Genomic DNA, 16,009 nt, shown 5'->3' on the forward strand with positions numbered 1-16,009 from the left:
GACTTGCACACTAAGGCCACATTGCTGTGATGCCTCTGCCTTTCTACCACGTTGGCCTTTGAGCCCATGGTGTGCTAATACCCCACAATCCTCATATCCATGCACAGGCAGTGTTATCCACAGAGGCCCAGGGAAACAGCTTAACTGACTGACTGAAACTTTTATTTGTGTGCATATATATATATATATATAGTGTTGGTAAAAACTTAAATGTTGTGTTTTATTATATACAGGTGTTTTGTTTCAGTATTACTTTCTCACACATTTTGTACATGATAGAAGTATGAATTTTGACATTTCAATAGACAAGGATATGACACAACCAAAATAAACTGATTTAAATTGAAAACAATATTCTACTTAAAAACAATCATCATTAGTTTGCTTTTATTTATTTTTGTTGTTGTTTTGTTGTTTATAGCTTTTGAATCCTCACTGCATTAGAGTGCCCTTCAGGACCACGGACAGCTCCTGATATAATCTATGCTTCTCTATTTCAAGTGTATGGAGTGCAGTAATTGCACATCTGGGTCTGGACAACATGACTCTACAACATATAGTGATATATACTGTAAAAAATAATTTATACCAAAAAGCTTTGCAACCTCTTCATGAACGTTATCAATTGTAACTGCCAACATAGTAGACCTATTTCTCTTTTTTTTCATTTTGTTAAGAAAATTACAAGACCAGGTTCCTTTGCGCATGTCTTCTAATTTTGTAAAACCTGAACGTGCTTTGTACTTTCACATTAATGTCGTGGGCTATGCTTTCCTACGACAATAATATCCATTATAGCTTTTTAATGGTGCTAAATAGGTTCCCCATATTTATATAGACGAAGCAGTCAGGGGAGGGAGCTGACACTTGTTAGCTTATAAATTCCTTGGCCAGCCCTCATTAGGTAGGCTACACTGTCCGGTCAGATTGTGTGTCAAGGATTACCGATGAAGAGAAGAGAGACGTTATTGTGACATTTAGGTAAGTAATGTTCCCTTCCCCTATTAGTATCCTCCCCTTCTGATTTTAGTGTATATTTAGTCACTCAATGAGAGACAATGTTAGCGTACACCGTGTATCAGTGCAATTTTACCCAAGACATAGGCTACAGTTTCCTTCAGTTGACTTCTGGCACTGGACATGTGCCACCATATGCAGAACATTCGCGCCTTTACCACAGATGATGTCTTTTTTTTTTGTTTTGTTTTTTGGTTGAGTTGAAATTGCAGCAATTAAAGCAATAGATTTACATTAGGATTAGAAGCGAACGCTTAACATCATGTGGAAAGATAATTTGTTAAAAGTGTCGTCATCCTCGCACCCATGGGTTCGTGTTACAGCGGAAAGCCACGTGAACGTTTTTACTTTATTTTTCTTGAATCTATTGCTCACTGAGTAGGTTAATTGATCGAATGAGCCATTTAAGTGTTACTTTCAAACTCATCATTTGTTTCCTATTTTCTTTGACAAACATTTACATATGTACATAGCAGTAGGGATCAGCATGGTTACGTAATATGGTTCTCTGACAACCTTCTTGTTAGTGAAGTTTTGCCTAGGTGTGAGCTGTATTTTATATTTAGAAAATGTAGGACCAACAAAGTTGCAATAATCTGGCATGATGGGCAGGCCTATCTTGTGTTTGGAGGAGAGTTAGAATTATAATATTTTAAAGATGACTCTTACATGGTGGTTTGCTATTGGGCAGGCAGATCTCCTTTGATTCTGAGGGCAGTCAAATTCACAGCAAACAGTAGCCTACTCAAACAACTACCATGCTCTGTTTATTGACAGATACCAGCTCTCCAAAAACAGAACTTGTCAATTGAGAGTCATTTTAAGAGTGTACAGAGTATTGGTAAAGACTTTAGCATACTGGATGAGCAACAGCATAAAGGCTAATCCCAGTGTAAGATTTAGTTGAGGGGAGATGGGAGTGATTTTGTAATCCCATTTACTGGGATTAACAAATCATGCCTACTCCGCCCCTTTGCAAGTACGCAGGGATACTGTAGGTGAACAAAAACAAATGCATACATGCATGTACACACACACACACACACACACACATTGACCAAACTGAACAATGAGTCAACTGAACAGTGAGTCTTGGGTTGGTCAGAATGTACTCTTAACAAATGGCATAATTGCATTTTTCCCCCTTTCTCTGTAGAACTGTTCTTCAGGTCCAAAACCATGACCAAGTAGGTGTTGTTATGATTACATGTACAATACAAAAAAGATTCAGTGACGTAAAATGTATTTTTATTTTGTGCAACAAAACAAAAGCATTTTGTGGCAACATCTAGTTAAATCTCAACAGAGAATGCACAGGCAACACATCTGTAAACAAAGATAAAACATAAGTGAAAGAAGTGTGCATAAAACAATGATCAATAAGGGAGTGCCCATCTGGTGCATGGTAACAGGAAGAAAAGAGAGAATGCATCTGCACAAGGTCAAATCGTGTAACCGTGCCAACTACTGCTAATTCCACAAATTGGCTTTTGTTGTCACAACAATTCGAGTTCACACTTTTCTTCTATACATAGATCAATACAATTACTATGTGAATGCAATTACACTGTGTCTACTTAATTCCATTATACACATGTTAAATACAGATAGCATTTTAATCAACAGATTTATGTTTAAAAAATAATCTGTTTATTGATTTATTGGTCATAAGCAGTGTTTTTCATTTATTTTTAAGGGTTTTCAAGAAAGCCAGTAGAAACGGGCAGGTAATTTCCATCTCTGCACATTTCAGAGATTTACAGTCACCATACATGCAATATTTAATTAATTATATACAATATATTCAGATATTTGGAGTAAAATATATTTTTTGTTTTTAAGGCCATAGTGTTAATCACTCACAGCTTGACAGTTCAACAGACAAGAAATGTAAGAGAATATAACTCTGCATATAGATAAGCATATTGCAAGTTATTACTAAACCTCCTGTCCTCCCTTTCAGCTTGTACTCTACTTGGGGAAGAGGGACTTCGTAGACCATGTAGAAAGCGTTGATCCCATCGGTAAGTGTATGTCATCCCTACACATCCTATGCACTTTCCTCAGTTCCATATAACAAAATGCTTTATGTTGCTGTTAACATGACATTATTTATCAGTAGCCTATCACAACAAAAACATTATATTTCAAGCTATTTCAATGGGTATCATCATTCAGTAATTGGACCTTGTATTTCCATAAAGAGTTCCCGAGGTGTCACTTCTTTCTGTCTTTGTATGTTTGTCCTTACAGAGGGTGTGTTGAAGTTCGACCAGTCGGCTCTTGGGGGAAGGAAAGGTAAAATACATACATACAGAATTTCCCATAAATTATGTGTTGTACTGCAGGCATTGGATGCTGAATTTATTGAAAAATACCCTCCAACTGTCCACCTAGTTCCAGCTGGTTCATTTTTCTGTCTTGGTTCTGCTCTCACAGTCTGGTTACAGATGACCAGTGCTTTCCGCTATGGCAGTGAAGATCTAGATGTGATTGGAATGTCCTTCAGAAAAGACATCTGGGTGCACAACATACAGATGTTCCCTCCTGCTGGTCACAACCCCACCATAACCCTACTGCACGAAGCCCTGCTAAAGAAGGCAGGAGAGGAGGGCCATCCCTTCACCATTGAAGTACTTTGAGCTTTCTGTTCTATCCCGCTCCCCACCTTTAGCTTGTTTTGTCCCAGACTATCGCGTAGACCAAACTGACCTCCATGCAGACTGACCAAAAATCTGTTTTGGTTAAAGGATCTAATTTTCTTAATATAGATGTAAAACACATTCTAACAGAGCATGAATGCTATGCTCCTCCTAGATCCCAACAAATCTGCCTTGCTCTGTCACCCTTCAGCCAGGAGAGGACGACAAAGGCAAGGTAAGAGAATCTGAGCATGACACTAAGGGCCCGTCCCATTTCTCCCCCCTTAAAACTTCCACTTGGTTTTGATTGCCCTCAACATTAAAGCCCCCTCGACAAGGGAAGTGGAGGTGAAGATCTTTCCCTATAAATTGGGACACCACTATATGCAAATTAGCGTAGCGAACGTGCTCACCTACGTCACGCGCAGCGCCGACGTGTCTACCGGCAGTAGCCTGCTACTATTTTCATTCAGGAACATGCCCATTCCAGCGGTCGTTGTTGTGTGGGCTGTGCTGGTTTATCTACGTCTAGTTAATCAACAAAGATATTCGTGTTCATGTGAACGCCAGAACACCCACCTTAAATATTGACGAAACTACCCAGATCAGATATATAACGTTGTTTGATAGGCAGACTCTCTCAAAGCACTCAGCAGATATCATGAACATCGTCAGATAGCTTCGTGAGATATTTTCTAACATTAGTGTTCAAAACTCAACAGTCCATCAGATGTGCATCCAGCTAACATATTCCAACATATTCCGAAATGTGAATATGCTTATTTGCGAAAATATATGAAAAATTTGGCCAGCTCGCTGAGCTTGCACGGTATCCAGGGTAATTTCATCTCCCACTTCGTTTTAAGCCTGCATCGGTCCTGGCTATGTTTTGAGGGTTGATTTTAAGGGGAAAATAGCACTTCCCCTTGCTCCCTAAAGCAATGGGACACCCTGACACGTGCACGCGCAAAAACGAGGGTTAGGGCAAAAATCTAGGGGTAGGGGAGGTATTGGGACGGGCCCTTACTCTTAGATCCAATCATTAACTCAATTTATCACCATGCAACAACACAGGCCATGCATAATGGAATTGACAAGTTTAAAAGAAAATGAGACAAAATGTACAACCTTCAGCAAACAGTTATAGTGTGCACATCCCACCTTCTGGCAGGTGCAGGACAAAAGAAAACTATACTCAATTGAAAAAATAAAATGTCCGCAACACTGCTTTTGACTCCCAATTATTTAATGCAACGTTTCGACCCTGCTGGGTTTTCTTCAGGCAAATTTGTCTGAAAAAGACCCAGCAGGGTCGAAACGTTGCATTAAATAATTGGGAGTCAAAAGTAGTGTTGCGGACATTATATTTTTTCAACAAAATGTACAACCAACATGTAAAATAATGAAAAAGAAATATACAGCGTCTGTTAAACATAGCAACGGTCTGTTATACAAAATTACGTTGGGAAGGTCCATTCAAGTGAATGGAGCATTCTACAGCATTATGAAGAGCCGTGTAATAATGTTTGATATTGCCCAGTAGAGTCCTTTTACACCGTTTATCATCTTATCAGTGTTCCATATTAAATAGATGTTTGTTTGTGTTGACCATGTCCCTAGGCTTGTGGGGTAGACTTTGAGGTCAAAGCCTACATGGCCATGGAGGCTGATGATCCAGATGAGCAAGTGGACAAGCAGTGAGTGACTGTTTTTTTAAAATTTATTATTATCTCGTTCGTTCATTCGTTTAGTTATGTATTTATTTATTTATTTATTTATTTATGTATTCATTCATTCATGAGGAGAGTCATAAAAAAAAAAATACTTAATAATATACGGTAATTTGGCATTAGCAATTATTCAAATCATTTTGCATAAATTGCTTACCGGTAATTAGAACATGGTAGACATGTGAGGAAAAAGACACATCTGGTTACTTGGTTGTGCTGTGGCTTACTCACCTGTTTTTAGTCTAATTCTTCCCACAACCTACTTCCATGATCCTTTACCCCAGGTTACCAGGTCGCCAATACAGCCCAGTTTTAATTCATGACAAAGTAAAAGTTAAGGATTATAGATTACAAAGGAGACTGTTAAATAACTGACTGAACCTCTGTAGGGACACCTGCCGTCTCATCATTCGGAAGATCCAGTATGCTCCTGACCAGACAGGCCCTGGACCCAAGCTGGCCATCATGAAGTGTTTCATGACCTCGGACAAGCCCGTCCATATGGAGTTATCTCTGGACAAGGAGGTACACTAACCGCAGGATCTAAACCATATAGGCAGTTAATCTATGCATATGATCAAACATGTTCACTTACTTTCTTGATCTGTCTTTGTTTTTTATTACGTGTCAGATCTATTATCATGGCAACCCAATCCCTGTAAAAATAAAAGTCAGGAACGAAACCAACAAAGTCATAAATAAATTCAAGATTTCTGGTAAGTGACTCAGATAAACTGTAAGGCCAATAGATAAAAGAATAGATAAAAGTACTAATTAGAATTGGATTTCATTCAGTCAGTGACAGCAGATGATTATTATTTGATCCTCTCCCCTACCTGAAAACACAAAGGTTCAACACCACCAGCAATCATATTTAAACAACACATGGGAGTCCATTGTATATAATGAGTATACTCCAACTACCTGGTGTTTATAGCCAAACCTGACATAGTGTTGCCAAATATTGCATGCAGAAGCCATGACTAATCTCTTGGAATAAGAAATTAATAAATTGTCGATTTCAACCCATGTAAAGAAATGACCTTGGGCCTTAGAACATCAAAGAATTTGAGCAGGATTATGTATATCATATATTTTTCTAAACGATAGCACTGGGCATATTTTCCACCACTTCTAGTATTATTTTTTTTCTGACAACTCCAAAACCCCTTCTTCTACGGAGCCCTCCGGGTGACATGGGGAAAAAAACATGGGTTAAAAAAAAAAAAAAGTAATGGGGAAAAAAAACATGAAGAAGAAAAAAAAAACCGATGCACTTTTGCGAGATCCCGCAAAACTTTTGTTCTACTTTTGGAACTTGCTGGGCTTCCTACTTGACCCCAATAGACCCACAAACCACGCCAGATGGCAATCGTATCATGATACTATGATTGCTCTATCACTGTTGCGTGTTGTGGGTTTTCTGGACACATTACATAGGCCTATGACACGGGAGGGAGAGGGAGACACCTGCGTGCAGACACGCACATACAGCAGGCTACAATAAATTACCTAACAGACAGCAGCCTAATTTCGAGGTATCACTAATACCTATTAAATAAATGTAAAGGACACAGAACTTTAAGCTCAAATTCAAAAACGTTTGAAGTCTACCCAAACATATGCAAAGGGAATATATATAAATTGTGTTGCATATAGCCAGCTTAATTAATGTCAATTTAAAGATTATGATTAGCAGTTTCTATGCATTTTTCCATTGATAGTTACAGGAAGCCACGTTGTTGTTTAAACTATTGTTGCTTCTAGCCCACGTTACCTCCAGTTTCACTTGCTGCAGGGACGCACACATTGCATGAGCGATCTAAGCGTTCTATCTCCGATGTACAGTAGAACTCAAATGTGTCTTGACGCCGCCGTTTGTAAGATCAGATCAAATAAGACGTTCTAAATGGAACGCGATGTAATTAAGCTGTTCCTTTCCAAGCGTCTTGGAGACGTACTGTATGTGTGCTGACTGGGCTATGTCTATATAGTTGATGACACCAAATGAATAAGTATGCTGCAAATGAGCAGACGTGTGAAGCACCGGGCATAACTTAATTTCGCGGCTACGTGGAGCAGTAGTAGGTTAATTGTTGAGGAGGCCCATAGTTTGAGAAAAGCTGCAGATCATAGGCAGAGAAAGCATAATGCTCTGAGAACAGTAGCCAAAGGTTTTCCTGCAGAAACAGGTGCCTTGGTGCACGCACCCCGCTTTCACTTTGACTCCCTGCATTGTGACAAAAACTGTCAGTCAGACAGTGAATTTTGGTTTACTAAATTAGCATAATGCGGTAACAATTATCATTTAAATTCTATCTGAAATCTGCTCACTGCAGACGTTACAATGCAGACCCAAGCAGCAGCATAGCCTTGAAAGACGTAGGCTACACTTTGAATATGATCAGAGCGGCTCTGGTTCTTCACCTAACTTGATGTGATTGGCTGGATGACCGTTCAATCAAATCAACAGACCTATTTGTGTCTCTGTGTGTGCGTTATAGATGCGGTTCCAACTCTTTACGGGACCGTTTATTTCTATATTTTACTTTCAATTTAATCTGACAAAAAGTGTGGGGGATAGAATCGTGTTCCAGCAAAACTGTGTACGTTATAACACCCACATCCCCCACGATTGCTACGCGCCTGTGTGCGTGTCTGCACGCAGGTGTCTCCCTCTCCCTCCCGTGTCATAGGCCTATGTAATGTGTCCAGAAAACCCACAAAACGCAACAGTGATAGAGCAATCATAGTATCATGATATGATTGCCATCTGGCGGTAGTGGTTTGTGCGCCTATTGGGGTCAAGTAGGAAGCCCAGCAAGTTCCAAAAGTAGAAAAAAAGTTTTGCGAGATCTCACAAAACTTTGCGAGATCCCGCAATGAGATCCCGCAAAAGTGCATCGTTTTTTTTTCTTCTTCATGTTTTTTTCCCCCATTACTTTTTTTTTTTTTTTTTTTTTTTTTTAACCCATGTTTTTTTCCCCCATGTCACCCGGAGGGCTCCGTATTCTTCACCTTTTGCCTTCCATTGAAAAAAACATAACGTTATACAGCTTTTTTTCTTGTAAATGGACATTAGGAATAACTTTAGAGCACATCCACATTATATGTGTGGTGTTAATGCCTATTATCCTTTCTTTTTTAGTGGACCAAACTACAGATGTGGTGCTGTATTCTGCAGATAAATATACCAAAAACATATTGAGCCAAGAATTTTCGTAAGTTTTCATTCCGTTTGATTACTTAACAGAGAGTAGTATCTGTCTTAGGTTAATTGATGTTTTCCTAATACCAAATCAATAATATTGCACATCTCATAGATTCCATATTTATATCATTCCACACTAAATGGCTAGGTATGATCAATGTACAATAATTTTTTAGGATGTAAAAATACACTGGGCTATTATACTCTCTATAATATAAAGACTCTGGGGGAATATAAAAGTATAGTGCCTTTAATGACAGTGTGATATCTCCGCATGTCACAGGGAGACCGTAGAGGCTGGTGGGACGTTTGAGAAGGCACTCTCCATCACTCCCCTACTTGCCAATGCCAACAACAAGAACAAGAAGGGCTTGGCCCTGGACGGCAAGCTGAAAGATGAGGACACAAACCTGGCCTCCACTACAATGTGAGTAAGACAAGGTGCCTAGTTTTATCGCTAAGGCTACAGTAAAACTGATTACTTTTTGCATCGTGACCCTTCCTAAACAGATGACCTTAAAGGAATTATTCGGAGTAAAATGCACTTTAGATCGATTTACGGATGATTGGGGGTGCATACGTTGAGTTGACATCAAAATCATGTCATTCGGATGTGTTTTGAGAAAGTTCGATTGTACCGTTTTCAGTTACAACTCGTAGCCTGCAAGTGAGCGGGGCATTTCAATTGCGCCGCTACAAAACGCTATTTTTATACCTCTTCTACAGTTCCAAACAACATAACACTTACGTGGTAGTGACACGTAGTTGTGACACGCTCTGGAAATTCACAATTTCGTCGCCGTTTAAAAAAAAAAAAAAAACATAGTCCAGTATTTCTTTCGAAATTGAAATGAAGTTGTATGGACTGGACTATGTTTTTTTTTTTTTTTAAACGGCGACCAAATTGTGAATTTCCAGAGCGTGTTACAACACACTCAGCAATAAGACTCCTACGGACTTTCCCCTGAAGATGGCGGCACAGATGGCAACATTTCCGGAAAGGTACTGGCTTGATGAAATTCATTCTGGACTCTCTATTCGACCACATAAAGACCTCGGGATACTTCGGTTTGGCTTAAGGGACCATCTACTCACTACCACGTAAGTGTTATGTTGTTTGGAACTGTAGAAGAGGTATAAAAATAGCGTTTTGTAGCTGCGCAATTGAAATGCCCCGCTCACTTCCAGGCTACGAGTTGTGACTGAAAACGGTACAATCGAACTTTCTCAAAACACATCCGAATGACATGATTTTGATGTCAACTCAACGTATGTACCCCCAATCATCCGTAAATCAATCTAAAGTGCATTTTACTCCGGATAATTCCTTTAAGTTCAGTTGGGTCATTCATCCGGGCAGACATTTGGCCTGTCTCATTCCTCCCCTTTGAACTTTTGAACTCCCCTTTGTAATCTCTCTGCGGGGGTGTGCAGTGGGATTCCACCAGTAATCCTTCTGAGGAACTCTAAATTACCTGGAACCTGTCCTGTACCTTGTCAAAGGAGCCTCTCTGGCCATGCACACATATTCCTCAGTCATTGAGAAAACTAGATGTACCGCAGAGCAGTACAAAATATGACCGCCGTCCAGTCCAGCACATTTTTTCCACAAAAATAAGTCACGCTTGTCAAATTGTGTTCATTTCCTACTTTGTTCCTTTTTGTGTGTGTTTGTAATTGAGAGTGTGCAGAGTGTGTGGTTGTTTTTGTGTATATGTGTGTTTCTGTGTGTGTGTTTATTGAGTGTGTGTGCCTGCATGCAAGTAGTTTTTTTTGTGTGTGTTTTTTGTGTTTGTGTGTGTGTGTATGTGTTTTTTGTGTGGGTTTGTGTGAGTGAGGGTGTGTGTGTGTGTGTATGTGTGTTTATGCATTTGTGTGCGTGTCGTGTGTGTGCATGTATGTGTGTGTGCATGTGTAGTGTGTGTGAGTGTTTACGTGTCTTTGTGTGTGTGTTTTTATGTGTGTGTGTATGTGTGTGTGTGCATCTTTATGTGTACGTAAATAAAGCAAATCAGGGAACCACCTACTCTTTACGATAAGTGCCATGCAGGGTTCTAAATTAACTTTTTTGATCACCAACCAATGTGGCTGGTAACTTTCTAAAGTTACTAGCCAATCAGAATTTCTAATAGCCAATTTTTTTCCAGTGAAAATAAGACAATTATGAGTTCATGAGATGAGTGTCACTGAATGCATTTGATAATTTTATTAACATTGTTGGCATGAATACACATCACAAAATATACACAGAAAGTGCAAACACTTCATGTTTGGGATCTCTATCTTTCTATCTATCTACAGTATCTATCTATTTCTCCGTCGTTCCTCTCCATCTTCAGCTAACTCCATAGACAATAAAATGAACGATCTTGCTGCTTCAGGTTTTGCGGCCTCCGTTACATGACATCAGCCCCCCCACAAAGGAAATTGCGTTAATATTTCGTAACATGTTATGTATTTGTGTTATGTACATGTGTTATGTACTTTTTACTTTACTGGCTCCTCCTCCCTCCTCTTTCAGTCTATGCTCCCTGCTCTGGCTCTGTTCATTCTTCTAATTCCTTGTGTTTTCTGGTAAACGCTCCGTTCATTTCCATGGTCTCTCGCGCTGGTTTCACTGCAAAAATGCCTGCAGCCAATGACCGTATGAAATGTTATCACGTAGCATTATGGCACAGTGGTCATGGAAAATGTAGGAAGTACTGCCAGGGGGATATATGATATATATTCAGAGGGTGTCATAATGATCCTACACTTCCAATTTCGTGCAGTTTTGACCATGTCAGGTCAGAGATACCTGCGATTACAACATCTCAGTAGGATTGGGAAATGACCACAGGTCGGATTCAACCCTGAGTGTGGTACAGGTGCTGCCGCTTGCACAACATGTTTGGTTGATTTCTAAGTGCTCGTAGCCTGTGGGAGGAACACACATAAGGAATGTTTTATTTTGAAATAGGGTTTCTAAAAGTCAAACGTCTCTCTCTCTCTTTCTCTCTCTCTCTCTCTCTGTACATTTTCTTTTTTTTCATCCTTTCACCAGTATAAGACCCGGCATGGAAAGGGACATCATGGGAATTCTGGTTTCCTACAAAATTAAGGTCAACTTGGTGTCTGGAGGCGGCGGGTAAGACTTCTAAGATCCTCTCTGTCCTATCTCTATCACTCAGCTGGAGAAATACATATTATTTTCCAGTATAAAGAAGCCCATGCTAAAATGGGATTGGCTTTTTAGCTGCGTGCAGTTAGATTGAGCCTATGAGCAAATGATAACAGGTCAATTTCATAATGTGCATCGTACTGTTTGTTTAAAATCATTTGTTTGAGAATCTGAATGAATGGTTGGGTTTGTCGACATTACTTTTCCTGACATAAAAGCCTTACATTAAGGAGTATACAGTACTGTATGTTCCAAACCAACATGTCATTAAACTATGGAATGACTTAATAACATTATTGTGTCTCCATACAGTTTTTTGGGAGGACTAACAGCTAGGTGAGTTTTTGTTTTCTTTGTGTAATAAATTACTTTTTAGCAGTTAACATTGTATTTAAATTTCATTTCTACAATAGTTGATCATAAATTAATTTGTTTAATTGTTATAATAGTTTATCTATGTCATCTTCAGTGGTGTATTTAGCCCTTTCTGTATTCCCTCCCTCTCTCTCTCTCTCCTAGCGAGGTGACAGGAGAAGTACCGCTGATTTTAATGCACCCCAAACCAAAAGGTAACATTTCAGCCATCTTTCAATGTAGTAGTGTTTAGTAGTTTAGACATTTATTTCATGTGGTAAAGGGTATTAACAGTTTTTTTTCTCCTTTCTCAGCATGAACTGAATATGTGCTGTAAGTAAAACACTGATCAACTGGCTAAAGAATTTACTATAATTCAGTTTTACTATTGTTATTATTTTATGTTGAGTGGACTGACATGAGTATCTCCTCATGGGGTTTAGGTCAGTTCCTCTGCACATGAAGGTGAGTTTAGTTAATTTCAGTATTATTTATTCTTTCACAACTTTAAGTGTTATGGAGATTGAAAAAAAAATATTGCTTATCAAGACTGCTGTACCCTACATATATAATAGCAGATGGATAGATTAGAATCCGTATTATATTTGTGTTCACTGTTCAGAAATTGTTGTGTTGTATTTCTTCCCTCGTGTTCCTTTTTTCCTAGGAGGAAGTGTTTGTTCACTGGAGAGGACTTCACTTTTTCGAAAGGATGTATTTGGTTTCAGCTAGATTGTTAGTTGTGAAATTCCTTGTTTTGATGGCATTAGATTGACAGGGTATATGTGTAAGGTTACATCAAGATACAGCTTTGTCTCCTTCCTCATGTTGCTTGGTAGTTATTGACTGATTTTCTGTATATCTTTGTACTTTTGTGCTTTAGCCAGAACAGAATGTCACTGTCAACAGTTTGTCAATTCACAAATAACCTAACCCTTTCAGCTATACTGTGCATATGAACTCAAAACGCTGAAAATGTATTTTTTGCACTAATTTTTAAGTGATACATTTATGAGTCTTTTACATGTATGATAAGCTTTTTGTATGTGTTCTATTGTTTCGCTTGATATTGTTGGCCTCCTCTGAAACTTGGAGGGTTCAACATGGTGCAGACAGCTAAACTCACAGCTTTACTCACATATAGGTCTGACTCAAGTTATTTTCCGTAAACTCTCATATCTAATCCTAACCACCAGAAGGGAAAAATATTTGCCAAATATGAGGGTATGTATTGTTTGGCCCAAGGCATAACACACACTATTTAACTCATCAAGTTCCAGCAGAACCTGTGACTAGTGAAATAAGGTGTGTTCTAAAGATTAGATATACCGTAGGACTAAACAAAGACTTACATGTCATTTTTAAAATCTAGTCATGTTATCTGTACTTGATTATCTGGAAATTTGGTAAAGCTTACTAATATTGATCCACTTTTGAGATTATATTATTATTTTCAATTTGAAATTTAGATTTGGTCCATTGCTTGATACAATACTATAATGGTAACTAATCCTCTTATTTGCTTAATTTACAAAGAAATTGCATTTTTCTTTTTTTTTCAATAAAAAATATGCTTTTGAGTATGATGATCCAGTTGTTATATTTCATTACTGATATTAGTAAACTAGTATTATTATTGATGTTGTAATTATTATGAGCTTTTTCATAATTATTCTAAAGAAGTTTTTCAAAATTAGTAACAGATGCTTGCTTAATATAGTATGTGTTTAACATTTAATCTCCTGTGATCGTCAGTGAGTGGAAGGGAAGATTTAAATGGACCTAAACAATAAGGTCAACAACCCATCACTATGCAGTCTCTATACTGTTTCAAAACACGTATTTAGACTGAAAATCATTTACACTGAAATGACTAATGATGGCAGCCTCGAGAAAATTATGCAAATTCCTTCTCTTCGGTCTTACAACATGTAAAGCATATTGGCAGATATATAAGTATATATACTCTTTTGATCCCGTGAGGGAAATTTGGTCTCTGCATTTATCCCAATCCGTGAATTAGTGAAACACACTTAGCACACAGTAAGGTGAAGCACACAGTGAGGGGTTAGGTGCCTTGCTTAAGGGCACTTCAGCCGTGCCTACTAGTCGGGGTTCGAACCGGCAACCCTCCGGTTACAAGTCCGAAGCGCTAACCAGTAGGCCACGGCTGCCCCTAACATACATTGTACAAGATACTGTCAGTAGGTCAGTATCAGGATGGAAGATCAGTAGTACTACTGGCGGCAGGGTAAGTCTTTGTCTTTATATAACACAAATAGCAGCACATTGTCTCACTTCCGAGGTCATGCGGAAATCATTTGTAGACATTCTGGGAAACACCCTATGAATGTTGATCTGTATTTCTATTCAGATTTTTTTTATACTGGATCTTAATAGTTACCACCTTAATAGCTCTAAACTGCATTCAAAAGCACAGGTTTGCTCATATAAATCACAATATATTTGGATGCCAATGCTCTATATAAAGTAATTGTACAAAAAGAGATTACATGTGGTCCTTACAGTCACAAAAGCAGTCACAGATACAGTTTAATATTTACTGGTATCCTGTCATCTATTTTTGTGTGTGTTGATGATATTGACTTCAGTCATTACAGTGAATTAGCTAGGTTTTTTTAGTGCATACATTTTGAAATGTATCTTACATTTTTGTGCAATGTTTTAGTTTAGTTTAGTTTATCTTTATTGTCATTGTACACATGATACTATGACATTTGAAGAGCTTTCCCTTAAGGTGCACCACAATGATGTCATTTCAATTAAAGGTGCTCTAAGCAATGATCTAAGCAACGGTTTCTACGCTAAAAATGTTTTGTCACATACAGCAAACATTAAAAAAACACGGTCTCTGTAGACAGCCCAGACTCCAAAAACAGCAACAAAAAGAGCCTGATGCAGCCTGGACCTAGCCTGGCGAGCCAGACCCACATTAAAATGTAGGGTCTGGGCACTCACCGTTCGCAGGGCTCAGTCCGAGGGGCGGGATAATCAGTTGTCTTTCAAATTCCCTCTGCACGCAATAGGACGCAATAGGATATTTGTTTTCAAGTAGCAGGGAATTCAAGCCAAACCATTGCAACTCTGCCATCAATCATTATGTTAAGCCCACCAAACGACTGTATACACGATTTCAATGGCCTGATTAAGTTTCGATTTCTGGAGCTCACAAGCCAACGGAGAGTTGCTAGACTAGCCCTGGCAGCCGCTAGGGGCGCGTCTAGATTTCTAGGCTAGCCTGGACCATGAAACATAAAAATCTTGTCCCGCCATTCACTAACGAGATGTGTGTTCAGGAGAGTTTTAATTGCACGTGAGGGAGGGGTGAGCTAGCTATCTGTTTTGTTTGAACGTCAACAAAAGTGACGTTACCCAACATCGACCCAACACCCAACATTAGACCACACAAGACATACTGTACATACCCACCATATTAGCCTGGGTGCCAGCCGAACTTAGCCCCGCCCACAACATGAGGTCGGGAAGTTCGGTCTGGCATTGTTCCGTTGTGGTAGCCTGACGAGCCAGACCCACATCAAGATGTAGGGTTTGTGGACACACCATTCGCAGTGCTCTGTCCGAGGGGCGGGATAATCGGTTGTCTTTCAAATTCCCTCTGCATGCAATAGGATAGCCCTACAATTCATGAGTCCCATGCATTTTCCCACCAGCGGAGCTAGTTGGCTAGTTCAAACTTTTGCCAACTTAAAAAAAAGCTTAACTCGTGTCACGCTGTTTGCCAACAGCAACAACATCCATCTTCTTTGTTTTCAAGTAGCAGGGAATTCAAGCCGAACCGTCGCAACTCTGCCATCAATCATTATGTTAAGCCCGCCTACCGACTCACGATGTGGTTGGTCTTATCGAAGTTTAA

The 16,009-nt window shown here is 39.1% G+C and overlaps 1 protein-coding gene across 1 annotated transcript; it reads left to right on the top strand.

The window, feature by feature from the left end:
* Positions 1-2,196: 2,196 nt before the first annotated feature.
* On the top strand, positions 2,197-13,494 carry LOC143112619 (arrestin-C-like). Its single transcript, XM_076274900.1, has 17 exons — positions 2,197-2,204; positions 2,690-2,744; positions 2,981-3,041; positions 3,271-3,315; positions 3,457-3,650; positions 3,835-3,894; positions 5,280-5,356; positions 5,779-5,914; positions 6,021-6,105; positions 8,538-8,610; positions 8,884-9,027; positions 11,644-11,727; positions 12,073-12,096; positions 12,280-12,329; positions 12,429-12,447; positions 12,558-12,579; positions 12,782-13,494. The coding sequence occupies exons 1-15, from the start codon at positions 2,197-2,199 to the stop codon at positions 12,431-12,433; spliced, it is 1,101 nt and encodes a 366-aa protein (XP_076131015.1). The 3' UTR covers positions 12,434-12,447; positions 12,558-12,579; positions 12,782-13,494.
* Positions 13,495-16,009: the final 2,515 nt, after the last annotated feature.

This window comes from Alosa pseudoharengus, unplaced genomic scaffold (genome assembly GCF_046254945.1).
Source record: "Alosa pseudoharengus isolate Yale_2024_CS ecotype anadromous, Long Island Sound unplaced genomic scaffold, YU_APseudo_1.1 YU_APseudo_1.1_scf_8, whole genome shotgun sequence".
Lineage (NCBI taxonomy): Eukaryota > Metazoa > Chordata > Actinopteri > Clupeiformes > Clupeidae > Alosa > Alosa pseudoharengus.

Coding starts and splice junctions, on each gene's coding strand:
- LOC143112619 (XM_076274900.1), top strand. Junction 2,745..2,980: donor AAGCCAGTAGAAACGGGCAG/GTAATTTCCATC, acceptor CCTCCCTTTCAG/CTTGTACTCTACTTGGGGAA. Junction 8,611..8,883: donor ATATTGAGCCAAGAATTTTC/GTAAGTTTTCAT, acceptor CGCATGTCACAG/GGAGACCGTAGAGGCTGGTG.